We start from the raw sequence: 27,368 nt of genomic DNA, 5'->3' as shown, positions 1-27,368 counted from the left end.
GGTGCTGGGGGACAGAAGAAGAGGGCACAGGGGGAAACACTTAAATGCAGGGAGTTCCTGTTTTATTTAGTTCATTTTTTAAAATTTACTTTTTAACTCTAGCCCTGGCAGGCAGATAATCCAAGAGGAGATGCTGACCTGCTCAGACAGGGTCAGGGTGATGGTGCTTGCCCCCAGGTCCCCATCAATTGCCCCATCCCTCCCAGGGACCCACAGAGGGGAGGGTGCTGGTGAGGAGCCCCCCTCTCCTCCCAATGACCAAAGCAAGGCTCAGCCTGCTGTCCTTCTTCAGCACTATTTTGGGTCAAAGCACACCTTATTTTGACTCTAATTAATAACTGTGTTGTATAGATGATGATACAAGAGCTGCCAGTTTTCACTACATTTATCCAGCCACTGCTGAGTCCTTTCCTCTGTCCCTGGCCCCAGTGGTGGGGATGAGATGGGCCAAGTTGGCCTGAGCTGGAACTCACAGCAAGAGCAGTTTTTTGGCTCAAAATACAGCCCTGTGCCCCTCCCTCCCAGGAATCAGCAGCTCTGATGGCCACATCTCACCAGCCAGAGGGTGAGTCTCAGGGCTGACAAGGCAGAGACCCGGTGTCCTCTTGCCATGGATGAGCGAGGTGTCAGAGCCTTCCTGGGGTTTGCTCCTGGTTCTCCCCAGGGACTGAGTCCCCTTTCCCAGCCACAGCCTCCCTCATGGCCTCAGGCTCAGGAATTCAAATTTCCATGAGCCAGTCTGAGAGCAGGGACACAGGTGAGTGTCAGGCATCGATGTGTCAAAGGATAAAGGCTTTATTTATTAAAATAATATCTTTTTTTTTTTTTTTTTTTGAGGCAGAACACCTGCAGGGCTGTGCGTGCTGTGATGTGGGTCACCAAGTGCTGGGGCTGCAGCTGATCCCAGCTCCCAGTGACACTGATGAGATGCAGTGACACTGCTGAAATACATGGAATATTTTCCACTGTGGCTCCAAGACTCAGGGGTGAAGGGGTCTCTGCTCCACAGCCCCGTTGGATGCCACCTCCAGGTCGTGTTCCTCTGCATCCCTGGTGAGGTCTACGAACACCTGCAGTGGGACACAGTGGAAAGCACCCCATCATTGCCATGGACTGGCTGTATTTGTGCTGGTCACAGGTTATTTCTTCCTTTTTCACAGGCAGTTCCCAACCTGGAGCTCCTGCATCAGCCTACCTGGTACAAAGTGTTCAGTGACAAGCTGTACTCCTCAAGCTTGAAATTCCGTTTAGCTGCAGAGGGATGAAGAAAGCATCCTTAAAAACCAAATCCACATCAACCATTTGAAAGTGATTTCTTTATTTAACCGATTGTTTCCTTTTACCTGCTTCTAGCTGGGAGAAAGACCTGGACAGAGGTAGTGCATCTGCCACTGGAATCTTGTAGGTGAGCATGGAAGACGTCCTGAAAAAGTAATAAAAAAAATGAATTCTTAATTTGTGAGTCAACATTGCAGTTTGGGGAAGGTTGGTAGGATAACTGTGCTCCAGGTAAATCACTGAGCAAGGTCAGTAGGAGGCAGAGAGCATCCCAACGCAAATCCAGGCTGTGGGCAGCCCATGGACACTGACCTTTCCTGCCGAGCTGCATGGGGGAAGAGGTTCAGGATTTCGGTGTGGAGAGCATTGCTTTGCCCCGCGTCTGTCATTTTGAGTTCTAGATGGTAACTTGTGCCAAACTTACTTTTGAGATCCTCAAGGGAACCGATGTACCTGCAGAGGGGGGAAAACATTGCTGAAACCACCATAACCAGCAAATAAATCAGTGGCTTGAGGGAGCTGAGGAGTAGCTGTACGTCCTCTTATTCATCAACTCTTCAAACCGTGCTACCTCACAAAACTGATTGTTACACAAGTGGGAGCATCCAAACCAGTATTTCCCATTAGATTAAGAATTGAAAAAACCCCAACTAACCCCAACTAACCCCAAACTAACCCCAACTAACTCCAACTAACCTCAACTAACCCCAAACTAACCCCAACTAACTCCAACTAACCTCAACTAACCCCAAACTAACCTCAACTAACCCCAAACTAACCCCAAACTAACCCCAAACTAACCCAAACTAACCCAAACTAACCCCAACTAACCCCAAACTAACCCAAACTAACCCCAAAGTAACCCCAAACTAACCCCAACTAACTCCAACTAACCCCAAAGTAACCCCAAACTAACCCCAACTAACCCCAAACTAACCCCAAACTAACCCAAACTAACCCCAAACTAACCCCAAACTAACCCCAACTAACCCAAACTAACCCCAAACTAACCCCAAACTAACCCCAAACTAACCCAAACTAACCCAAACTAACCCCAACTAACCCCAAACTAACCCAAACTAACCCCAAAGTAACCCCAAACTAACCCCAACTAACTCCAACTAACCCCAAAGTAACCCCAAACTAACCCAAACTAACCCCAAACTAACCCCAAACTAACCCAAACTAACCCCAAACTAACCCCAAACTAACCCCAACTAACCCAAACTAACCCCAAACTAACCCCAAACTAACCCCAAACTAACCCAAACTAACCCCAAACTAACCCCAACTAACCCCAAACTAACCCCAAACTAACCCCAACTAACCCCAAACTAACCCCAAACTAACCCCAAACTAACCCCAACTAACCCCAACTAACCCCAAACTAACCCCAACTAACTCCAACTAACCTCAACTAACCCCAAACTAACCCAAACTAACCCAAACTAACCCAAACTAACCCCAAACTAACCCCAAAGTAACCCCAAACTAACCCCAAACTAACCCCAAACTAACCCCAAACTAACCCCAACTAACCCAAACTAACCCAAACTAACCCCAAACTAACCCCAACTAACCCAAACTAACCCCAAACTAACCCCAAACTAACCCCAACCCCCAGACTAAACCCCCAGCTCGCGGTGCCCACCGGAGCCGGCCGGACACCAGGATGGCCACGCGGTCACACATCGCCGCCGCCTCCTCCAGGGACTGCGTGCAGAGGATGGCTGCCCTCTCCTTGCTCTTCATGGAGGCCTCAATCATCTTCCTGGGAACAGAGGGATCACAGTCACTTCCTGGGAATAGCCACAGGAAATCTCCTGGTCTGCCAGCTCCCTACCTCTGCCGAGGTTGGGATTGAAGCGCTAGAGATGGTATTTTGTGTTCAGGGTTGGATGTTTATAATTTCTTCTCTATATTACAAGTCATGAGTTGTACAGCTTGTTCTACTGACAAGCTACAAAGTGGCTAACTATCTTTCTATACAAGGTCTTTTAAGGCCAAACTATCCAATTAGGAAATGACACCTAAATTATTTTCACTTTTAACCCAATAACTAATCACTCAAAGTCTGCAATGTGGACTTTTCTGTCCAACTACAAAGCACCACCCAAACCTGTGAAGAAGAAGGAAGAAGAAGGAGCAGCCTCTACCCTAAAACCTCCATCTTGCTCTATATATATTACTATATTCTAAAACCTTTAACTCCAAGTTTTCCACCCTGTGATATCACACACTCCTAATCAAACTACACACCCATAATCCCAGTGCTATCAATCAATTTTGGAAGACTTCTCCATGGCCTCAGGTCAAATATAGTATTTTCTTGTGGGTCTGTGCCATTCAGCACAGAAAGTTTAAAATTCTCAGCATCCAGGACTCCAACACTGTTCTATGTTTCCTTCCCTAGAAACAACTTTTTAAAGTTATCAAAAAGCAGAAAACTGTTTGAAAGACTTCAGTTTTCTTGTTTAAAGATGACCTGGATGCCACTGCTGTGCTGTAATTTGTCATGTCAGCGTCCCTCCAAATTTTACACTGATGCTGTAAACTGGTGATGAAAAGCTAAAGCAAACACCAGCCCTGAATGACTAAAGGGAAGACTTCCTACAAATTTTTCTCTTGCTCTGAAGAAAACAGCAATTTGTGTCTTTTGTACCAAATGCATGGATTCAGCTGGTGCCTACTGAGATTATTTGGGCTGTATTAATGACCTTTATGGGGTCATTTTTTGGGGTGTATTAATGACCATTACGTTACAGGGCTTTCTGCCAGCTGAGTGAGGAGCCCAGCAAGCTCTCCCCATCCCCTGGGCATTAGGAAAAAGGGAAAAGACAGATCTACACTGTCACCTCTGCCTGCCCAAGAGTTCCTGCAATGGGGAGGGTGAGGCCCATCCTGTTAAACCCGTCCCAGATTCCCATTTCTGCCAGGCCAGGGCTGCTCACCACATGCGGCGCTGCCCTTTGGGGTCCACACTCACGGAGGGCTCATCCCAAAGCATCACTGCTGGGCCTCCCAGGATGCTCAGGGCAAATGACAGCTGGAATGGGAACAACATCAGGTCAGGGCTCCTTTATTTACCTGCAAAACTGGTGCACCTTAATCCCCGTGAATTTTTCGAAGCTGAAGCTCTTGATTGCAAAGTACAAAAGGAAAAGGGATTTAAAAAGAAATCCCACTTCAGGTGTTCTCAGTTAACGTTTTAATCTCTCAAAATCAGATTTCCCCAGACCTCCTGAGCCTGCCCAAGATGTGAAAGTGGTTTCCATCCCATTTACTGGCAGATGTAGGTGGTGGGGCGTGAAGAGGTGATTGTAAATCCAATTTGTGGTTAGCACTTATTGAAAACACTGTGCAGAGGAATGGGAAAAGAGGGTGAGGAGGACGGAGCGAATCCTGTCAGGATGGATTCAAAAGGTATTGATGAAAATGAATGATGCCAGGAACTCACTCAGCTGAAGGTTTCCTCTGCACCATGTCCAAGAAGGAGCAAGCAGGGTTTGGTTAAGTAGGGAAGACAAATCCAACACGTACCTTTCTGGCTTCTCCAGCAGATAAACTTCTTGCTGGGGTCTTGAAATGCTTCAGGAGATCCAAGGACCTTCCTATGCTGTGGGCAATGGAAAGGGAAAAGCCCCAAATGACCATCTTGGTGTGCAACCTCTGCAGCCAGGGGGGCTGAGGAACCAGACACTGACATGTCTGGGCTGATATCCATCACCTTGTGTTACCTGGGGATTTTGCTCCTAACTTGGATGTTAAATTGAGGAATTTTTGCAGAAATTCAAGGCAGGAAGTGTAGCTAATTAGAGAAGTGATTTACTCATGCAACTAGCCGTGAACTGAGACAAGTTTGATTTTTTTTTTCTGAATTTTCCCAGGTAAACTTGGGCTACAGTCTTCATTGGCAAGGGACTGAGAACAGTATAAAATAGCAGACCTCATCAGGAGAAGCCACCTCTCTTAGGTGAGAGGCATTGAAGATGCTGTCTCTTAACCACATGAGCCAGTTTTGTTAACAGAGAAACCCTTCCCCACCCAATAAAATCACAGAGTGATTGGGCTGGTGTAGGAATCAGAAAAACAGAAACTTCCACAGACACTGAAGGATTTGATCTACAGCCTTAGAAGATGATTTTTCTGCTTAATATCTGTGTATTGTATTTTTACATCAATCTAAGCTTCTTCTAAGAAGAAAGAAATCATAAACTTGTATTTCTATAGTTGTAGGTGAGAATATGCCTTAAGTAAGTGAGAAACTGTATTGATAAGAGGGTGAAGGGTTTATAATGTAAGGGTGTGGTTGAACAGAGTAGCTAGGAGTTTAGAAGTTATAACAGAAGCATATGTGTGCAAACGAGACAGAAGCCACTGGACAAAAGTATCCACAGTGCAGCAGAAGTAAGTAAGGGTGGTAGGTGAGAAAAACAAAATAAACCCTGTGGCAACTGTCTATTGGGTTAGAAAGTTCTGTATTGCCTTGTAAAAAAGAACTTGTGACTGCTCTTGAGCTATGGCCAACTGCTTGCTCCTGTAAAATCTCACAGCCTCTGAGATTGATCTTTATCTGAGCAATAAATTGTTCTTAGCTTGAAAATAGTCCCATCCCTTCATTTCTAGCGGCGACAGTGATAGGCTGGAAAGCTCCCTGCCTCTGGAGGGAGGGAGAACCAACAGATGAGATAATTTGGCTTCCTACCAGCTGATGGCAAGAGCAGCATCTTCTTCCCTCATTCCCCTGATGGCAGTGAAGGCCTCCAGGTGCTGCAGCACTGTCAGGTGTGGCCAGAGCGGGTCCTGCTGTGGGCACCAGCCCAGGGCCCCCGGGCAGGGGGGGGCTCCATCCCGGCCCCCGAGCAGCACCTGCACAGACACAGCTCTGCAGTTGTGGGGTCACACAGTCACAGGGTGCTTTGGCTGGGGGGTACCTTAGAGCTCATCCCCTCCCACCCCTACAACGGGCAGGGACATCTTCCACCAGCCCAGGTTGCCCCAAGCCCCATCCAACTGGCCAAGGCAAGCAGTTGTGTGGTCAGTAGCCACTTGTGAGTGGTCACTGTGCGGCTCCGTGAGCAGGGTGATCCTGCTCCATCTGCCTTTTCACTTTGGGTAATATTACCAACATCAGCCAGTCTTTTCCTAGTAATACTTTCCTATTTCCAACCTTCAGTCCAAAATCTGTAAGAGCAATGGCATTTCCCCTCCCCCAGCACATGCCATTAATCATTCTGCATGTAATTAATGATGGGTTGTTACTGGCCCAACGCTGCTCACATGCGTTTTCAATTTCCTGGTTTTGCAAGGCTGTTTATGGAGAGTGTTATTTTTGGGTTTTTTTTAGATGTCAACAATTCTTACAGGGCTTTAGACATTTCACAATGGGTTTCCAATGCCAGCTGAAGATTTCCTGTTGCTCAAACTCTTAAATCTGTAACACTGACTTTGATGAACACTAGAACTTATGCTTGGCATAAATCAACACTTTTTCTCAGCTCTGTAAATATCCAGGACACATAAATTTTACATAAACATCCATAAATCCCCTGATTGTAGGAAGATTTTGCTGGCTTGCCTTATCACATCCTTAATTTTTAAAGGCATCAAGGTCATCTCTGCAGCTGCTCCAAGAAGCCACCTACCTCCCCAGCAGTCACTGCTACACCTCCAGAAATCATGTTCAGAGTTGTGCTTTTCCCAGCTCCGTTGGGCCCTAACAGACCTAAGACTTCTCCTGGAACAAATATACAACTGTTAATAATATTTATTGGTAATATGACTTCTCCCCTGTATTCTATGTAATATTTAAAAGTACAGTAAGAGAAAGGGTTGTTTTATCCCCATAAATTAAAACTTTGAAGGCAGGAGCCCGGAGTGTCAGGTCTCAATGCCCACAAGAAAATTCTAACAAAAATATTGCCTCCAAACGAGGCCTTCCCTTTAGGTTTTAGTCAGTTATTTTATAGGGAGTGCAGAAAAGTACTTGAACCTTTTTTAACACCAAAAGAGAGATTTTTGACAGCAAGTTTCTTCTTTTTCTTAAAGATGGAAGTGGCTGTCCTGACTTCGTATTCCTTGCGCAAACTGTTGACAACAACCAGGTCCTGTGAAGAGACAGAGAGGAAAAAAAAAATTCTCCTCCTACCCCATGAGACAGCTGATCTGTTCTTACCATTAAGCAGGATTTGAAAAAGAGAAAATTTCTACATTAATAAGCCATGAAACAGGGAAAAAAACCCCAAAACAGGAAAATATGCAGGATGGGAATAAAAATAATGGGGCCAGCTAAAGTCCTTATGGTGCCAGGGTGACCGTGGGCTGCACGGTGAGATCACATCAGATCTGAGTGCATGAACTAAGAAAGCAGAGGCAGATGAGAGAATGAAAATGATGGATGTGGCAGCAGCTCTCTGGCCACAGAGAGCAGGCACAGACTTTCCCAGGCTGTGAGAAAATCAGAGAAAGAATGAGAAACAATTCTTATCTCCACTTGTTGCACCTGCTGTTGTGCATGTGTTGAATGTGTCATGGAGATTTGTTTACCAAAGGGTGGTTTCTTAATTGGACACTGGATGGTGTTTGGATGGATTGACCAATCCAAAGCTGTATTGGACTGGCTGGAAGGGTTACTGAGTTTGTTAATTAGTATAATATAGTATAAGATGATATAATAAAGCAATTGATCAGCCTTCTGCAATCATGGAGTCAATGCTAATTATTCCCCAGCTGGGGGCCTGCGGGGACAGATGGAGAATGGAAAGCAAAGCAGTGCAGAGGGCTGGGTTTGGCCTCACCTCCTCCTGCTGCAGCGAGGCCAGCGCGCTCCGCACCCTGTCCCGCTCCGCCTGCACCTCGGGGGGCTCCTCTCCAGCCTGCTCCTTGTTCTGCTGCGGGACCTCTCTTCTCTGCTGCATCCTACAAGTGCAGGAGTGTCAGACTAAGCCCTTTTCTGACCCAGAGCTGGGGTAACTGAGAAGCCTTTTGAAAACTTTTATTCCATTTTCAGTCTCATGAGTAGGGTGAGACAATGCAGGTGTTATAATTCACACCATCACAATCAGAAGCCAACAATTTCCTAATTACAATACACTATAAGCATTTCTTAACCTATCAGCTTTGACCACACTATATTATTGTTGCATCCCAGGTTGAGCAGCCGCGTATTATAAATGTCTTAACATCATGTCTAATCATCTAAAATTACCTCTCGTGAATCCTACTACAATGCATCTTTCACAAATCTATTTCTCTAAAGTATCTAGTCTTGTTTGCAAAACCATCTTTTAAAACACATTTCTACTTCCATTTCTCTCTCAACAATGTCTATCCTATTCTATAACATTTCTAAGTCAATATTTCTTATCTCAAAGTTTACACACAGATATGAGCTTATGTGAGCCTATGTGAGCTTTCTGTCAAATTTTTATAATTTTCTACAAATCCTTTTCCCACAGAGGAATCACTTCCAAAAAAGGTTCGCATTTATAAGTTTTCCCCAGTATAATTAGAGAGGACACAAATGCATATTTATATCTAGAAATAAGTATAATATTTTCAAATTTATCTCCCAGTGCACAGACTGGGGCCTGAACTACCCACCACAGTGGCAGGAAGGAAATAAATAAAATTGCCTCAAAGCATCAAATCCCCTATTTTTTTTTTTTTAATTTAATACTTTTTTGCCAGCTGAGGTTGAAGCTGATGACACAAACATTAGAAAGGGACCTGTGAAATTGCACCTTCCAGGCCCAGATTTTGCCAGATAAGTGTTTTTGATAAGCCCCAAACCTCTGGGGCAGTAAAATGTGTTAACTGAGGGTCACACTTTTAGTGCTGCCACGTTTTAAATTTATTGCAGGGCTCACACTTAAAGCGTGATCCCTTAAATTTATTTCGTTGGCAGTGCCAACAAAACCCAAAATTTATTTGCCCTTGGGGAGCTCAGAGGCTCAGAGTTGGAAGGGACACACAAGGATCACTGAGCTGTTCCCCAGGTGCTGTTTGCTCAAGTATTTATTCCTGGGGAGGGAAAGCTAAAATTCACTTGCATGGCTGAGAAAATAAAGGCCAGCTTAAGCTTTTCCTTCATCTTTAATTACTGACTGGTTCCCTGCTCCAGACATGCCAATCATCTGGTCAAGGAGAATTCAAATACACACAGCAGGTTTGCAAACCAATTTGGGCATTAACCCCCACACTTGGTAATGTTTGGTAATTAAATACTTTTTATAAATCTTCTCCCATGTGACTCAGGTCCCTTGTTATTTGTGACAGTTAAGCAGGGAGCACTTAGACAACCTCGACCTGATGAAGATTTAGGGAAAGTGTCCATCCTATTTGGAGCAATACTGACACCTCTGAAAAAGAGTTAAATTTTTTCTGTTTCAATTTGGAACTATAATTTACCCCCTGTAGGGAAATGTCCTGAAATCTCAGCAATGAACCTTAAAAAAAAAGCTGAAATCACAATTTTTATCCTCTCAAGAACATAGAAAAAAATTAAAAATACTAGCTTTACCCACTTGCTGACAAACATTTTTCACATAACACGTTTTTCCCTCCTGCTGTCAGGAGGCTGTGCAGCTCCAAGCCCACCCTGGGATAGCTGTGGCTCACAAGGAATCCCTGGGACACACCTGAAGATGGGATCAAATCCTGGAACTGCTTCTCCATATCTCATCTCCAAACAGCGCAGGAGGAAAGCGAAAATCACACAGTGGATGTACGGCTGAAAACCAGACACTCATCAGGTTTGTGTGGAGACAAGGTAACAACACTCCCCGTTAATTTTAATTATAAAGGGATGCAGTAACCTATCTCATTAATTTCAGCTGTTGAAAGGGTCTACAGGGGCAAGGAGCTAAACTGATGCTTTGCAGACATTCCTCTCTGATATGCAGATTATTTGCAAAAGCCTTGATTTCTTACAGCAGCTCTAGCCCAGATAATCGACCTGCACCCCAACAGACATCCCATGGGATGGGAGATCCTCTCATCCTTTTGTGGAAGCAGCATTGGCATGATCAGTTTATTAATAATATCTCTGCCTTCTACATGAGCTCCACTTAAAGCCCCTGCCCAATTTTTGCAGCATCCAACGGCCACATCAGGCACAAACCCAGGATTTATTGGAATTTGCTTCTCCTTCCAACACTTAATGAGAAATTTTGACTACAAAACCCATCCTTTTTTTATGGGGAGAGTTTACAAGCCCACTGCATCAGTGACAGTCATCCCTGCCCAAGCAACCATCTCCAAGTCCCTTCTTACTGCAAAGACAGGCATGTAGACGTAATTCCATGTCTCAAAAATGGTGTAATCATGGTACACGAGGAAATTCTGGAAGAAAAGGAGATCAGTCAATTAGAAAACTCCTCAGCACCGTGTGTCTCAGGGCAGGGTCAGAGCGAGTGTGGTGGGTAGGGATGTTTAGCTTTTCTTCAGGATGGAATAAAGGAGCTTTGATCTGCATTTTGTCTTTGGTTCTTACTGCCTCGATGGATTGTGGCTTCCTTGGCTACAGAAATTCAGAGGCCTCAAATCAGTCAGGTTAAGTTGACCTTTTCCATCACTGCTTCTCTCTTCCCAGGACTTTGGCCTTCTCCCAGCTCTCTTCCTCCTGCCTGGTTTTCCCACTCCACCACTTTCCCCTCCCATGCCACCCTTGCTGCCAAAATACAGCCACTGTAACAGCTCTTAGTAACTAAACAAACCAAAAATATCCAATCAAACTAAAGATTAACAGGTCAAATTTTGGCCTCTTCTCTCACTTAACAGCCTGGAACTTCTCTTCTGTTTTCTTTTCCCACTCTCTCTCTTTTTGACTGGGAATTTGGGAAGTGCCTCTTGCTTTGCCAGTTTGCACCATTAGGGTAAATACTGAATTTAGTAGGATGTGTTTTGCTTACTAGTCCAGAGAACATGATCCAGCCCACAGGTGGAAACATAGGAATCAGCATACAGATGTAGTAAAATACTTCATGATGGTCACTGTTCATAAAAGCAGCATAGTTCACCTGGAACAAAGCAGAAAAACTATTTCCAATATTGATGTATTGTTGCTAAAAAACCAGTATATTTGTCAGTGATTCAGGTTATTCTGCTGAATATTGATATAAATTGAAATTTATTGATGTAAATCTGAAATAAAGCCCCAAGTGGCAAGGTGTGTAAATCAAACACTTCAGAGTGAAGGTGCTCCTCACTTACCAAAATGAAGATTAAAGACCAAATGTAACGATTGCTTCGCCCCATGCGAAATTTGAAGGCCATTAAATAAACGAAGAGGGTAAGAGATATTCCATAACCAAAGATGCAAATGAGCTGGAGAGAGAGAGAGACATCAGTGACAAGGAGGTGCCTGTGGATGTATGACAACCTGCTCAGAGAAGCCCATTGCAAATCACAGAATCACAGAATGATGAGGTTGGAAGAGACCTCTAAGATCATCAAGTCCAACCTGTGCCCTAACACCTCAATTAGACTACAGCACCGAGTGCCATGTCCAGCCTTTTTTTAAACACATCCAGAGATGGTGATTCCACCACCTCCCTGGGAAGATAATTCCAGTACTTAATTATCCTTTAGGTGAAATTTTTTTCCTAATATCCAACCTATACCTTCCCTGAAGCCAAATCCTGCTGTGCAATGAGGGAAGGGAGTTATTCCCATTCATCCATTTTGCCCAGAGCTCACCAGGGTCAGCACAGCGCGAGTCTCCAAGGGGCAGATGCGGGTGAAGAGCACCAGGAGCCCGAACATGAGGCACATGAGGCTCCAGAAGAAGGGGATGTCCACCAGAGCCTGCCCACACCAGTAGGCCGAGGGGAAGAGCCCTGCGAGCCGCAGCTGGGAGCGAGCCTGGAGCTGCAAAAATGACAAAAATTAGAAAAGGGAGAGTCTAAAACATCATTCCTGCTCCTTCTCTATTCCCTTGCTCCTCCCTCCCTCTCCTTTCCAATTCTTAATTCAACCATTTTTTAAAACCACGTCATTCCTAAAAGGAAAAAGAATTAAATCATTCAGATCTCAAAAGCTTTATTAACATCCACATTATTGTGAGCCCCAGCTGGTTCCCTGGGATGCAGAGAAGTGCACTTTGGTGCTAATCTGACTGATTTTCTTCTATCATCCTACCTAGAAACCACAGAATCATGGAATTATTTGGGTTGGAAGGGACCTTAAAGATCATCCATGCCATGGGCAGGGACACCTTCCACTATCCCAGCGTGCTCCAAGCTCTGTCCAGCCTGGCCTTGGGCACTTCCAGGGATCCAGGGGCAGCCACAGCTTCTCTGGGGACCCTGTGCCAGGGCCTCCCACTGGTGGCCTCCAGACATTTTGCATTGCATTCACTCCTTAGGCTCTTTACCTTGTAATCCTCCATGCTGCTCATTGCAAAGAGAGGAGGCAAACCAGCAGCCAAAACCAGCAGGTAGGTGAATAAGCCAAAAAAAATGTAGTTCTTCAGCTCTGGGTTTTCTCCCTGTGGGGAGAAATTCAGCCATCCATGAGTGATGCTGCCCAGGGAAAATCTGGCTGTCTCGATGCTCATGAGAATGTTGAACACACCAGTGAGCAAAAGCACAAATGGTAAGTCAGTGGTGTTTAAGAAAAGAAAGCAAGGAAAAAAGAACAAAATAATGACATTTATCATCCTAGAATTTTCAGAAATAATTTGGATTATTGTAAATTGTTGAGGATGGAGACCAACTTTTTGTTGCTGAGGAAAGGTAGGGTTTGCAAAGATCACTGTTGTATTCCCACCATGTTCATCAGCATGGCCTGGTTGGAAAGGAACTTTTCAATCATCTCATTCCACCCCTGCCATGGGCAAGGACACCTTCCACTATTCCAGGTGGCTCCAAGCCCCATCCAACCTGGCCTTGGACACTTCCAGGAATCCAGGGGCAGCCACAGCTGCTCTGGGCACCCTGTGCCAGGGCCTGCCCACCCTCCCAGGGAACAACTTCCTCCTAATATCCAACCTAAACCAATCTGGCTCAGGGGGAAGCCATTCCCCTTTGGCCTGTCACTCCAGGCCCTTGTAAACAGTCTCTCTCCATCTTTCCATCAGGGACTGGAATTAGATCACCCTGAAAATTCTCTTCTCCAAGAACAATCCCAATTCTCTCCAAACAGCACAAACTTCTTATAGTACCGAAACCCCGCAGAACCCTTGGACACCACAGGGAAAAATCATCATTAAACACCCCCAGGAACCACCAGCAGTGGGACCACTGGCCTCAACCCTTGGAACCTGCTCCCCCAGCCCCCCAAGATGTGCAGTCCTCATCTCTTCAGCTGTCCCAGCTGATTCTGGCCCAGCAGGGCAGGGCTCTCACCGTGTAGAAGAGCTCGCTCCAGACGCGGAAGCGCGCGGTGGAATTGAAGAGCCTCAGGAAGGTGTTGCTGAGGATGTTCACGAGCACAGGGAAGCAGTTGATGGGTTCTGGGCTGCACATGACTGTGAACTGGCGGCTCTGAAGATGTCACAGAATCACAGAATCACAGAATGATGAGGTTGGAAGAGACCTCTAAGATCATCAAGTCCAACCTGTGCCCTAAAACCTCAACTAGACTACAGCACCGAGTGCCATGTCCAGCCTTTTTTTAAACACATCCAGACATGGTGACTCCACCACCTCCCTGGGAAGTCAATTCCAGTACTTTATTATTCTTTCGGTGAAATTTTTTTCCTAATATCCAACCTGTACCTTCCCTGATGTAGCTGGAGGCTGTGTCCTCTTGTTCTGTCAGTGCTGCCCGGTGGAAGAGACCGACCCCACCTGTCTACAGCCTCCCTTCAGGGAGTTGTGGAGAGCAATGAGGTCACCTCTGAGCCTCCTCTTCTCCAGGCTGAACAACCCCAGCTCCTTCAAACGTTCCTCACAGGGCTTGTGTTCCCAGCCCCTCTCCAGCCTCGTTGCCTCCTCTGGACGCGCTCAAGCATCTCAACGTCCTTCCCAAACTGAGGGGCCAGAACTGGACACAGCACTCAAGGTGTGGCCTCACCAGTGCCGAGTACAGGGGGAGAATGACCTCCCTGCTCCTGCTGGTGACACCATTCCTGATCCAGGCAAACGTCAAAACAAAAGGCCTTCATGTCCCTGAGAGGTGTGAGCAGCACTACTGAAACTCTTTATTATGCCAAAAAAACATTCTCCCTTTTCTGGTGTGTTTATTTCTCTCATTTAAATACTTCTCAGGAAATGCTGTTGATCTTCAGGATGAAAGAAGGAAAACAAAATATCCCTCACCTTGCCTTCCAGGGATATTTTTATAGCTCCATTATAATCTGGAAGGCTTGTGATGTTTTTTCCCGGAGTTATTTCTGGGGTTATGTTTTGAGTTTTCAAAGCAGCAATGAAATCCTCGATTTCTGATCCTGAAATCAAGTCAAGGACAGAAATTCGAGTCATTAGAGGGATTTTTTTTTCTTTAAATAGAAACAGTTTCATATAAACAAGTTCCTACTTGCAAAGTAGAGTTATGTTAAAAAAACCCAAATATTGAGATTCTAAGCAAACACATACTTCCTATATATTTGCTATTTATTTAAACTGGTTAAAGAAAATATATGTTTCTAGTAAATAAACTTAGTTTATTTACTTCTTTTTTTTTTTTTTAACTTGCCTGGTTCATTACTCTTTTACATATCATCCATATCATCACTAGAACTGCATTTGCTTTTGCTCAAAAGAAAACACCTCTCATTGCACACTCCTTTATAAATTTGTGGCATTTGCAAGGTTGCTCTGTCAATTATAATAAAATTCACATTAATGCAGAAAGTGAGTTAGCGTCACATGTTGTTCCTCACCTGTGTCATTGAAGATGAGGAGGTTTGTAGACCTATTTTGAATTTTCTCTTTTGTGGGAAGAAAATATGGGCTAGATGTGATTTCCCAGCTGCTGGAGTTGTGCCACATATGAAACATCATTAAAACCATCAGTGGTGGAAGGATAAATATTCCAAATAACAGCAATCTAGATGGAAAAACAGACCATAAGTGAGGCCAGGGGAAATCCACCAGTAAGTAATTGTGTGATTTATGGGGAAATTTAAAACTTAAGCAAGCCAGAGTGTCCTGCTAAGTCCAGACTGCCCCTATTTTTGCAGCTTTGAAACATTTTTCACCTAATTCTCTGGTTCCAAACATCTCCAGCAGTATTTAAGCATTCCCTCAGCTAATCCAGGGCTGCAGGGCAGGTGGGAACGTCTGTACTTACATGCCCCTGAAGAATTTTCCTTCGTGCTTCAGTCTGAGCAGGCGAACTCTCAGCACAGCACACACCTGCTGCCTCCAGAGCATCATCCCACTCATGGCCAGGATCCCCTGCTTGGAGAACCATGGGAGGTTCTGGTCCCTCTCCTCGAAGTCTCCCTCTCCTGTGTTCACCATGAAATGGCATTAGCCACAAAGAGCCTTCCAAGGATACCTTCTAATCCCAAACAATCATCAAGGATCTTCTGCTCTGAACTGAGGGACACTTTGATTTTTTAATTTTTTTTTAAGAGAGAAGAGTTAGAAGGGCAGAGAAAAAGGGCCATAATTCATCCAGAACAGAATTTATATTGGTGAATTCAGACTGGCTGGTGTAGCAACACATCCAAGATCTTCACTGGCCTTGGGAAGTGCCTTCTGCAAACTTTATCCCTTCCCATCTCCTGGTCTGGGCTGGACAACCCTTCAAAGGCAAATAAATACCCTTTTCAACACAAGCCTTAATTCTCACGCTTGAAACCCTTTGGGAAGCCAAGACAGAATAATTTGGGCTTCTCCAAAATGATGTTCCTCACTGAAGGTAAGTGGGATACAACTGCCACTCTAGGCCTATCAATATTCACATTTAGCAGAAATTTATGAGATATTCAATTAAAACACACGTTTAGATGGAACTTTGAGGATGCATGCTTCCAAAGGGAGTCAAGGCTTTACCTTCGGGATCGATGGCTTCCTCGCCCTGCAGCTTCAGGAAAACGTCTTCCAGGGTTGTCCTGGTCACCTCGTAATTAACAACCCCCTGCAAGAGGCTGCTCTCGAGGTGGCTGAACAGATCTGCACGAGAGAAACAGCCAGACTCAGCCCAGGCACCACGGCCAGTGCTGAGCACAAACTCAGCCAATGTTAATTAACAAACTCAGCCAATTAACACTGGATGTTCCAGCATTCACATCGTTAATCCCCGTGACCTAAAAGTCATCACAAATTTATTTTGTTCTTTAGAGGTAACTAGTGGAAAATTCTAGTGGTTTTGGTTTACATGGACCATCCTGAAAACAGAAGAGGGTCAGGGGATTTTAGTTTGTAGATTAGCTGGTGGATTTTCTTTTTTTCATCTTCATTATTAATATTAGCATGTGCACTGAAGGCTTTCTGTAAAACTGATATTTATGCAGCTTCCTAATACCACACATTATGGTCCAAGGAATATAATTATTCCCTTCACAGTAACTTTGATTTCTGCTTTTCCCACCAGCAGTTTCCCTTTAAAACCCTGGCACAGGGACAGGTTTCTTACCTGGGAAGCTGTCAGTGTTTTCCAGAGGCAGCCTAAAACACAGCTCATCCCTCTTCTGTCCCTTGAGCACAGCATCAGGAATGTGCTGTCTGACCATGGATGACACAAGCTCTGGGTCACACAGATCATTTATGTGCATCCTGTTTAAAAAAAAAAACATTGTTATTATGTTAAATAAGAAATAAAATATATGTGCCTCATCTGGTTGGAGGACGGAGCCAGTGGCGATTCTTCCATAGGGAAACCTCCAAAACTGGGCAGAACTTCGGTGGGAATTCTTACAGCCATCTGCAGTGCCCCTGTTTCTGCCATGCATGCACAAAATGGTTGAGGTTAAGAATTATGATCCTGGACAATGCTGCTAAACCAAGAACTCGGGAATCAAACTCCTAAGAAAAAGAACTTTGCATCAAAGCCATCGTACGTCACTCTGGCACCACGGATCACCTCACACTGGTCCCCTTTCAGCTGCAAAGTCATTTTAGCTGCGTGCTCAGAGCTTTCAGGGTTGGGTTCCAAAGAAAGGCAGCTTGCTGTCCAAAGCAGGGAAATTTTGGCAGTCTCAAAGGTCTTCTAAAATGAATTGTCAGGATTTCTATTACTGTCTAGATAAACTCTACAGAAACACAGATTCTACAAGAAAAGATGAGAATGAGAAGCTTTTCACAAAAAGAGTGATGACCAAAACAAAAGGTTTTACCTTAAGTGATAGCCAATTCCCCACTTTCTCTTCAAGTAGAGAGATGAGCCAACACTCTGTAATCTCCCACAGGAGAGGAAAGCTTTCCGATCTAAGGAGGAGGGAATGCAAAGGATTTAGGGGGATTTACAAGAGTGCAGCAGACTGACCTCACTCTGCTCCTTCTCAACTCAGCAGACTTTTTAATAATAAATTGAGAGGAGTAAAGCCAGGCCAGCCCTGAAGGTCTTTTTTTAAAAAAATTTTAAACCAATGCCTTTCTCCTCAACATCATGGTTAATTCTTTCAGTTCTGCATTCTTGTGGGCTTGTGGAGAATTTCCCACGCAGCACAGAAATAATATGGAAATGGGAATAGTGGCAAGTGAAATCCAGGAAAATAAACCAAGTTTTACTGACACAGAGACAAACCCAGATAAGGTGGAAGTGCTTTATCCTGAAGAAGACTGCTTTATCCTGGAGAGGAGCATGAGCAAAGCCTTGGAGGGACACATCAGCCCAGTTTTAACCTTTGCCCAGCTCGGCTTGGGTGGTCACTGTCAGACAAAACATGTCCAGCAAACACCAGCCGTGCCACAGTGGGACTCACACGTGGGCTGTGCCCTGGAAACCCCTGGTGTGCACCCCCAAGGTGCCAGTCTGGGCTCACCAGCCTGAGTGTCTGCCTCCTCCATGGACTGGGTGGCGACGAGCGTCACACGCCCGGCGCGGCGCTCCCGCAGCAGGCTCCAGACATGGTGCCTGGAGCAGGGATCCAGCCCCGCCGTGGGCTCGTCCAGGAGCAGCACCTGCAAAGGACAACGAGCTCAGAGCTCCCCATACCGCAGCCTGTGGGAGAGGTTTTACAGCAACTCATGTGAGCCAGAGAGGAGTTTGATAAGAGGATCCACATTTACCTCTGGAAGAATTTTCTACCAAGGTCGTTGACACAGAAACCAAGAAAGAAAGAAGGATAAAGAAGAGAAACCTGCAGCTGTCTGTTCCAATGAGCACTTTGTTTGTCCCTCATGACCAATAAGTGTAAACTTATGAGTTTTGTAAAAATGTATAAAAAGCATGCATGCTGGAATAAAAACAGGTTTTAAGCCTTCTGAAAATGGAGTGTGCTGCTTTGCATTGTGACTGTCTCAACTACAACACCAGCTGTGTTCACGTGGCTCAGCCCCATGCTTGCATCACTTGGTTTCATGCTTTTGATGGTCTCGCTCAGAGAAGAGAATGCACCCTCAAGTATGGCTTGTTTTTATTGCTCCTTCTCCTGTTGCAGTATTACCACCCTTCTAATTAAAAGTGTGGCTCTGATGGAAGCAGATTCCCCAATCCTTCCAGTATGTGAATTATTAACCTGGAATGGCAGGGGAAAAGCACAACGGTCTCTGTGCCAAGTCGAAATGCAAAGCTATGTCCCAAAACAACACATGCTGTGTGTGCATAAACACAACCAGTCCCTACCTGGGGATTTCCTAAAATTGCAATTCCAAGAGACAATTTTCGTTTTTGTCCCCCACTCAGGGCATCAGCACAAACATTCTGAACATCGGTGAGGTCCATCATGACGAGAACTTTCTGCACCTTGGGAACACACGAAGACAAGAGTCACATTTCCAAAGCACTGGTCTGAATTCCTAAACGGCTACAAACATTACAACTTCAAGATTTCAAACTTACCTACCCAGAGTGGCTTTGCTTGGAGATAAATAAGACAAGTCTTAGTTTTAACTCATGACATGAAGATAAGAAAGAACTGGAAAACCACTTTGCCACTAAATCAGGTTTGTTCTCATTTCCACAGAACAAGATGCAGGTGATCATCTTTTATCAATAAAGCATAAAGTGCCCAAGATATCATAAAAGAGAAGTCAGTGGCTGAGAAGCACATACCAACCTCTTCATCTACTTCCTTCCACTGAATCCCCTTGATGTGAGCAAAAATTCTCAGGTTTTCCTTCACCGTTAAGGCTTCAAAATGCAAATTAATTTGGGGGCAAATCCCAATCTTTTCCTGCATTCCTTCCATATTCCACATTTCAGAAGCATTGTAGTTGTAGATCATTGCAGAACCTGCACAGGGGGGTGAATGAAACGCTTGACATTAATTCCAGCACCATGGATGTTTCCCAAGTGTTAAATTAAAAATTCAAAAACAAAAAAAAAACAAAATAGCTGGATAGCCCAAAGATTTAATACCTTTCACAAATATTTCAGAGCAGCAAAACCCTCCCTTACAAATAAAACCATATTTCCTAAAGGTGTGCAGCTCAGGGAAAGCACCAGCTCATCCAGATGGAGAAATGACCATGGTGCACACACGAGGGATCCATTATCCCTGAAGCTCATGCTGAAGGAGAAATCTGCACTGACAACAACCCAGCACAAATGACTGAGGGAAAACTTGGAAATTTTTTGCATATTTCCCCCTTACACTTGAAAAAAACCAACAGCTCCTCCTCTTCAGCATCCAGGCCCATCATCTCACCTGCTGAAGGCTTGGAAAATCCACTGAGCACGTTTAAAAGAGCAGTTTTCCCAGATCCACTGTGACCCAGCAGGGCAGTGATCTGGCCTTCATATATATTCAAGGACAAACCTGGAATATAAACAGGACAACAGTAGGATGGAAGTGTGTGAGAAGTCGACTTGGACCTGTAGCTGTTGCCACAGGTGACAGAAATGACATTTCTTTAGAAGCTGAGAGGCAAAACCAGATCAAAAAGCACAGGTTGGTTCTTCAGGAGTTAGGCCTAAGCTTAGTAAGGAATTATATCTTGACTGAATTGAGGGAATAAATGCATTATCTTCAATATTTAAAGAATTTTGATTTCAGTTTTCTATGAGGTTCATAACATTTTATTTTAGTGTGGCTCAACAAGAGCCCTCAGGAAGAGGAGAGCCCAGAGCTTTTCCAAGATGTGAGATTTCAAGACATATTTCAAAGCAGCCAGACTTTGCCCCCTCATTTTCTTTTTAAAAAAATACTTTGCCTTTCTGTGGGTTGTTCAGGTTTGTTTGATTTTTTCCACTCAACATAGACCTTTGAGGCCATACTGATATTTTTCATATTTTTGTATTTTTCATTTTTGATATTTTCACTTGGAGTTCTTGTTAAACAAAGGCATTTAACAAATACCCCATGACTTTACTATGGCTGTGTCAAATATTTGCATTGGCAAGTGCTTGGAGAACACAGCTCAGGCAGGGACAGCAGATTTGGCCATAAAATCCCAAGTTTGCCCAAAATAGTCTACATTTTGAAAGGGATGTTTGAGAGGGGATTTCTAGAGTGGTTCATCACTGCAAAAACACAGCTTTTAAGGAGATTTCTGCTGTTGCAAAAAATAATAAACAGTGATTTTCCTGGAGGGAACAGGGAGATAATGACCTGGTAGAAATTTGCCAGTAATTTACCCTAGCAGAAATACCCATTGCACAACATAATTTAACAGGCCCAGAGGCAGAATTCAGCAAAGCCAATGCATTTCCAAACACTTTGGGTTCTTATCTATTGAAAAACGAATAAAAGAATTACAAAGCCTCTCCTTACCCTTTAAAACTTCGGTGCTCTTGTTGTTCTTCTTGTATATTTTTTTAATATTGTTTAGTCTAAAGAAAAGTAAGCAAGCCATTACTTATTGAATCACAATTTGGGGCTGTTTCCCCTGCCTCAAATTAAACTTTGAAAACTTTTGGGGGAATATTTCCCAGCCTCCTCCTCCAACTGGTCCTGCAGAAGGAATCACTTGATGTAATTCATTTCTGGTGCCTTTAAAGCAGGATTGGGCCCTATGCTTTTTTAAAAGCTGTTTAAAATGTTTCAAAGCCAAACTCGAGGAACCTTTAGTGAGTGAAGGAGGAGGATATAAATGTGGATATTTAATTAGGAGTGATGACCTAGCTGTTATTATGGCAGATCTCTGTTGGCTTCCTGGTAACAACCAGAAGGCAGCACCAGCCACGAGCCCACCCAGCCCTGCAAGGATGGACAGTGCAGCATTTTCTGCAGCACACTCTGTGCTTGAAGATGCTGGGGAAGGGGAACAGACTCACTGCTGAGAGGGAAATGCAGGGAAGGGAGCTGGAAGATGTCCCACATCCATAAATGTTCAAATCCAGCTCTAGAGCAGGACGAAACACTGAACAACCCCTGCCTTTCACACATTTGCATTAATCTCATCCACAGTGTCAGCTGCCAGCCTCACACTCACCAGTGCAGTGTGGCTGTACTCTCCAGAGCCCAACAACCCATGCAGAGCTGGAATTTTATTGCCAAAAGGAGCTCCTTACCTGATGGCTTCCTTGCCATCGAAGCCCGCTGGCATCGGCTCGGTGTCACCGCCGAGAACGGGGTCGTGGCTGCTGCCAGCCCTCACCCCCACGTACCCACTGCTGCCCCTGAGCCAGTACGAGGGTCTCAGGAAGAAGGCAGGAGGATGTGGGACCCCATACTTGCCTGAATCAGAGGCACAGAAGGTGAAATATCAACCCCAAAACCTCCATCTGTCAACTCCAATAAATGCCCAGCCCACCCACCGCTCCTCTAGTAGTGCAGAATGTGGACTTGCAGAAGAGTGAAAGAATTTATAAACTCTGCAATTTAAATTGTCCATACCTGTAAATGCAGGTGGGGAATAATCACAGCCATTTATAACCTCTTTGGTACCAAAAAATCAGAACAAGTCCTACAACAACCTTCCAACCCCAGCGGTCAGGGCTGTCGGAGCAGGATCTCACTGCAAGGTTGCAGTTTTCTCTCCTCCCACCACCCCTTTGGTAACTTTCTCTCTACAAAGCAGGGAATTATAGAAGAAATAATTCCATTATTTTTCCCCTCACATTTTCACTCACCAGGCAAAACCTTATCAAAGTAGATGGCCAGCAAGAAATACAAGACACTGTCAAGGCTCAGGATGAGGTACAGGTTATAGAAAGGGTACAACTCTGGGGTAAATGCTTGTCCATATTTTTCTAGTTTTACCATCTAGAGGAGGAAAAAAAAAAAAAAAGAAAAAGAAGCAAAATTCAGATGGAACATTTCCTTCAGACAGAAATACTTCGTGCTAGCTACTGCTGTGTCATCACAGCCATTTTCACTCAAAACCAATTCACTCGTGACCACGACGCTGTTTCTAAGGAGGCAAAGGGTTTATTCTGACCACAAGCACCAGAAATGCCTCAGTAAGCTGAATTTCAGACCATGCAGAAGTTACAGAGTGCTGTTTGCAAAGACAGCACTTCCAGCCCTCAGTTCCTGCAGCCTCTGGTACCCACCAGCCACATCCCACTGCTCATTTTATAGAGATTTTAATCTGTTGCAGTAAAACTTGTGATGCAGTTGAGCGTCCAACCATCCTTGCCACGATTTAGCACAGATTTTTTATATTTTTTAAAGATTTTTTGGGGCCAAGTTTTCTTTTGAAAAGCGGAGTGGGGTGACTGGGTTGTTCTGGGGATGCAAATTGTGGATTTTGCTGCTCTCTGGCAGAATTTTAGGGGGCTGAGCTTTTGTGATGCACTGGTTTTATTATGGACATACCGTTGCAAGGCCAGCTGTGAAGGCAAAAGGACTGAAGAGGTTTAAAATCCATTCCAAAGCCCGTGGCAGTTTTTCAAACAATGTCAAAAAGCCCAGTGCCCCTAAGAGGATGTGAAGGAGAAATCCCACAAAGCTGGAAATGTTCGGCTGCTTTAGCAACGAGCTGAGCAGGAAAGTGAAGTGAATCTGCAGCAGAGAAAACCAGTAGTTAGCAGGATGCATTTCTGCTGCAATTAAAACAACATGAAAACAGGAGCAAAATTAGAGACCCAGCTGGGTTGCAGTTGTTCTCTCCAGATGCACACGGCTTTGTCTAGCAGACAGCTCTGAGATTTAGGGCAGGTTTATAAGAACAGACAAATCACTCCCAGCCTCATTTTAGCGCCTCTCTTTACTCTAATTTCAAGTCAGAATCTCCTAAATTATAATGGGAGTGGTATAAAAAATATACAAAAAATAACCTAAAATCTAGCCTATGAAAAATAACAATAAATCACAGTATTTTTGGTATATTCTCATATAATTCCAGCCCTAAAGAACTCTGCATTAATTCAGATATTTTAATTAGGAAAAAAGAAATAAAAGGTGCATCATAGAAGGATACAAACATAAACTTACAGATGCCATGCCATAAAAGAAATAAAAAAAATACACTTCCAAAAATCTGTTGTGATAAAAAACATCACTCAGGGTGACCCAGGTCAGCAGGCTGGCTGTGATGGAGACGTACACGGAGTACAGCAAACTCCAGGATAACCTACAAGGGAAGGCACAGTTACTTCTGTCCCTGAGCATGACAACACTTGTCATGACATAGCCAAATTGGCATGAATTCCAATATTTTGTATTTTCAGCCATTTCCAGACTGGACGGGTGCAAATAGCAGAGAGGCACAGGAAGGGTCAGTGTGGAAGGGACACGGAGTGGCGATGTCTGCCCAAAGAGGGACATCCCAGAGGACATGGTACAGAAATGTGTCCAGGTGGGTCTGGAGTATCTCCAGTGAGGGACACTCCACACCCTCTCTGGGCAGCTCTCGGGGTCTGGGTGTCGGGATGACCCCGGGAGTGTAAAATCCTCGTTTCCCAGCCGTGCAGCCAAAGGAGGAGTTGGAATGCGCAGGGTCGGCTTCTCAAGGTTGTTTATTTCCCCTTATCTATCACATTCTGTCTCTGCCCTGCTGAGCTCTGTCCAGCAGGTCGGCCATGGCATTCTGTCTGTCCTCATGGTGGTGTTCACATTTTATCCCAAAAACTCCGTGTGCTGTGTTTACAATAACGTGCCAATATCTGTCATTTCTGTTGGACAGTGTGTCTGTGCCTTAAACCAACAGAAAAGTGTCACCATCACAGCAAGACATGGAGGACAAGGAGAAGGAGAAGAAGGTCAGGACACACCCAAATCCCTCCATCTTGTCCCCTCAAACCCCATTCTAAAAACCCCAAAATTCTACTTTTTCACCCTGTGTTAAGGTAACTACCACACTACTCAAACCCTTGTGTTTGTAATTCCTCACACAAAGTTGGCAGCTTTTTCCATGAGCTAAAATCGAAGCCACAGGTGTTTTTGTCTTCATGCCAGGGTCTCCGAGCCCCCTGCCAGGGTCTCGAGACAGCCAGGGCAGCCAGAGGGATGGCCTGGGTTCCCACAGGCAGCCTGTTCAGTGCTTGGTTACTGCTCAGGAAAAAAGTTCTTCCACAAATTCAGGTCTGGCACGTGCCCAGATCTCTGCAGACGCAGTGATGGCAGCAAGGGGACTCAGAGAATCTGCAGCCAGGACCTTCTATCCATGTGCTTTCCTAATGATGTGAAATATTCATGCCCAGATGGGTTAGGAAGCCTATTTGGATAGACCCTGTGTCCCTCCTCTGCTTCAGCGTTTAGGAGTTTCTCCAGAATTTGTTGTTTCTTTGCTTTTTCTGCGTGTTCCACCCATTTTCTGGAGCCAAACTCTGCTGCACACACCCCTGCTCCACGAGGAGAGCTCCTCCTCTTCTTTGGGGAGGAGAAGAGTGACAAAACGACTACAAAAAAACCCCTGCCTCAGAGCAACAGGCTTGGAAACAGAGCAAAGAGAACTCCAGAGTGGTTCAGACACCTCAAAAATCCCCTAATTCCACACCTGCCATGGGCAGGGTCACCTCCCACGAGACCAGGCTGCTCCATACACTTGATAAAATAATCCCTGTAATTACACATTGATTTCTGAGGCTTACCAGAAGGAAATATCTTGCAGACCCATTGCTCTCATCAATATCTTCAGCTTCTTCTTCTCCTTGAGAACTTTCATTGATAAAAAGTGCATGTATGGGCAGTAGCTCAGTATGGCACAGATAATGAACCAAAGGTAATCCAGTTTAAGCAGAGGTTTCATCACAGTTTGCAGGTGAACTCCAGTAATTGACTTCATTTCTTTCCACACAGAGTGGTTGGTTTTCATCTAAAGGAAATTAGAAATTTAGTTAATTTCATTTTTGCAATGAAATAGCCGACATCAGAACAAACAGGGGGTTACAAGCATTCAAATTATTCGTTTGTCAATAATAGGGTTATGTTTACAAGCAAATAACCAGTAATTAGTATCTTTTTGTGCTGACTTGCAATAAACACTATTAAATCCTTGCTCCATTCACTGCCTCGAGCCATGAGGATGATCTGTCATTCTTTTACATTTTCAATTACACTAATTATTTAAGAAGTTGCAGAAAATCAGAATCCCAGAATGGTTTGGGATGGAAGAGACCCTAAAGAGCCCCTTGTTCCACCCCTGCCATGGCCAGGGACCCCTCCCACTACCCCAGGGTGCTCCAAGCCCTGTTCAGCTTGGCCTTGGACACTTTTAGGGCTGGAAAAATGAACTGGCTTGGTAGTTTTCTTGGTGTTTGGGGGTTCTTTTCCCCTCTACTTTTGGTTTAATCAGTTGTAAGTTTACACAGAACTGGGGGAAGAACAGCAAATTCCACCATGAGCACACTTACTTCTATGACTGCTGCATCAATGCTGGACTGCACAGAGAGGAAGCCCCCATACCAGTACAGAGGAACTTTGCAGTGCTTTGCTGAAAAATCCCAGCAGGTTTCTGTTGGGGAAACAAATTTTTAAAACATAATTAATCAGTATTAATTAGTACATTTCCATATACACGTGCATATAAATACTTGTGCGTGACGTGTGGGGTTGAAAATGAGTTCTACCTCAGTGTGAGGAAATCAAGATTGGGGTTTACTCAGCCTTTTATCTTTCAATGTGTTAAATCTCTGGCCAGGGACATTAATGCACACACAGTGCTCATTTTCCAGACATGATTTGATGTGCTAAGGTACAAAAAGGGAGAGAGGCAAAAAGGCACTGGACAATCTCTGAGCTCCCTTCCACCCCAAACCATTCTGGGATTCTCTGACTGTGGGTGACATTTATGTTCTTACAGCTTTTTTCTCTGATATTTTTTTCCTTTTACAGACACAAACCCTCAAATTTTAACTCATGTCTTTCTGGAGCCATTTGGCAGATGCAGCCTCCATCCCTCTGGGGTGGCACAGCAGCACAGAAATCCAGCTAAATGGTTTTTAATGCAAAACCAAAGCCTGGGGTTTCATTTATTTTGTTACCTATGTGCTCAAAGGCTTCATTTGGAAACACCGCGCTGCCCACTTGAAATCTGAGAGTGTAGGAGAAGTCATCCTTAAAAACAACACCAATAGTTTCCTCTTCCAAAAGTCCTTTTTCTTCCATTTTTGCCTCATTTTCCACCTCTTCTATTATTACACCTGCCATTAAAATAAATAATTAATATCGAAAAAAGGGAAAAAAAAATTAAAAAACAGCTGAACCTCTGATTACTCAGACAACAATGAAAATGGGCATCACCACCATTTTTTCCCTCAAAAATCACGTGGGACAAATGCTCTTGCCCCTCCCTACCATGAGGGTGGTTCAGATCCACTTCAGACACCGCAGGAAGATGGATTTAAGAGCTTTTACCCCTCAGTGATGAACTGGCAGCCACTTTTGCCATTATTCTCCTGGTGGTGCTGGTTGCAGGGGTGAACATGAGGGTCACCCCCGAGGCATTGAAGGCAGGGTCGTCCAGGCGCCCCAGGGGTTTGTAGAGGAACTCCTGGGTGGGGTAGTACACGATCAGCGCCGCGGAGTCGTGTAGGATGTAGAGGAAAACCAGCGAGGCCGCCCATTCCTGGAGGGAAGGAAGGAGGGAAATGCAGAGCTGAGTGGCCCAGGGAACTGCTGGTGCCTCAGGATTTAGCTTTTAGATTTTTCAGTTACACTGCTTTAGGGTATCACTCTAAAACTCCACAGCTGCTGTGCTCCCATTTTA

General features: G+C 44.6%; 1 protein-coding gene across 1 annotated transcript; it reads right to left on the bottom strand.

Moving 5' to 3' along the window:
• Window positions 1–775: 775 nt before the first annotated feature.
• LOC137485475 (ATP-binding cassette sub-family A member 9-like) lies at window positions 776–27,226 on the bottom strand. Its single transcript, XM_068210013.1, has 37 exons — window positions 27,017–27,226; window positions 26,644–26,802; window positions 26,014–26,114; window positions 25,252–25,475; window positions 23,654–23,792; window positions 23,036–23,221; window positions 22,348–22,480; window positions 21,787–21,952; window positions 21,047–21,105; window positions 19,982–20,092; window positions 19,391–19,566; window positions 18,958–19,077; window positions 18,155–18,293; window positions 17,507–17,597; window positions 16,807–16,946; window positions 16,224–16,343; window positions 15,514–15,673; window positions 15,104–15,270; window positions 14,541–14,668; window positions 13,626–13,763; window positions 12,653–12,766; window positions 11,977–12,147; window positions 11,491–11,604; window positions 11,190–11,297; window positions 10,552–10,620; window positions 9,918–10,009; window positions 8,076–8,196; window positions 7,271–7,385; window positions 6,924–7,015; window positions 5,984–6,147; window positions 4,819–4,894; window positions 4,230–4,324; window positions 2,930–3,049; window positions 1,591–1,731; window positions 1,344–1,423; window positions 1,196–1,251; window positions 776–1,070 (listed from the first exon to the last, which is right to left on the bottom strand). Exons 1-37 carry the CDS (start codon window positions 27,084–27,086, stop codon window positions 981–983), a joined length of 4,545 nt encoding a protein of 1,514 aa, XP_068066114.1. The 5' UTR covers window positions 27,087–27,226; the 3' UTR covers window positions 776–980.
• Window positions 27,227–27,368: the final 142 nt, after the last annotated feature.

Source organism: Anomalospiza imberbis, chromosome 19, assembly GCF_031753505.1.
Source record: "Anomalospiza imberbis isolate Cuckoo-Finch-1a 21T00152 chromosome 19, ASM3175350v1, whole genome shotgun sequence".
In the NCBI taxonomy this organism is placed as follows: Eukaryota; Metazoa; Chordata; class Aves; order Passeriformes; family Viduidae; genus Anomalospiza; species Anomalospiza imberbis.
The sequence above is the reverse complement of the archived record's forward strand: the minus strand, read 5'-3'. Positions and strand labels throughout refer to the sequence as shown.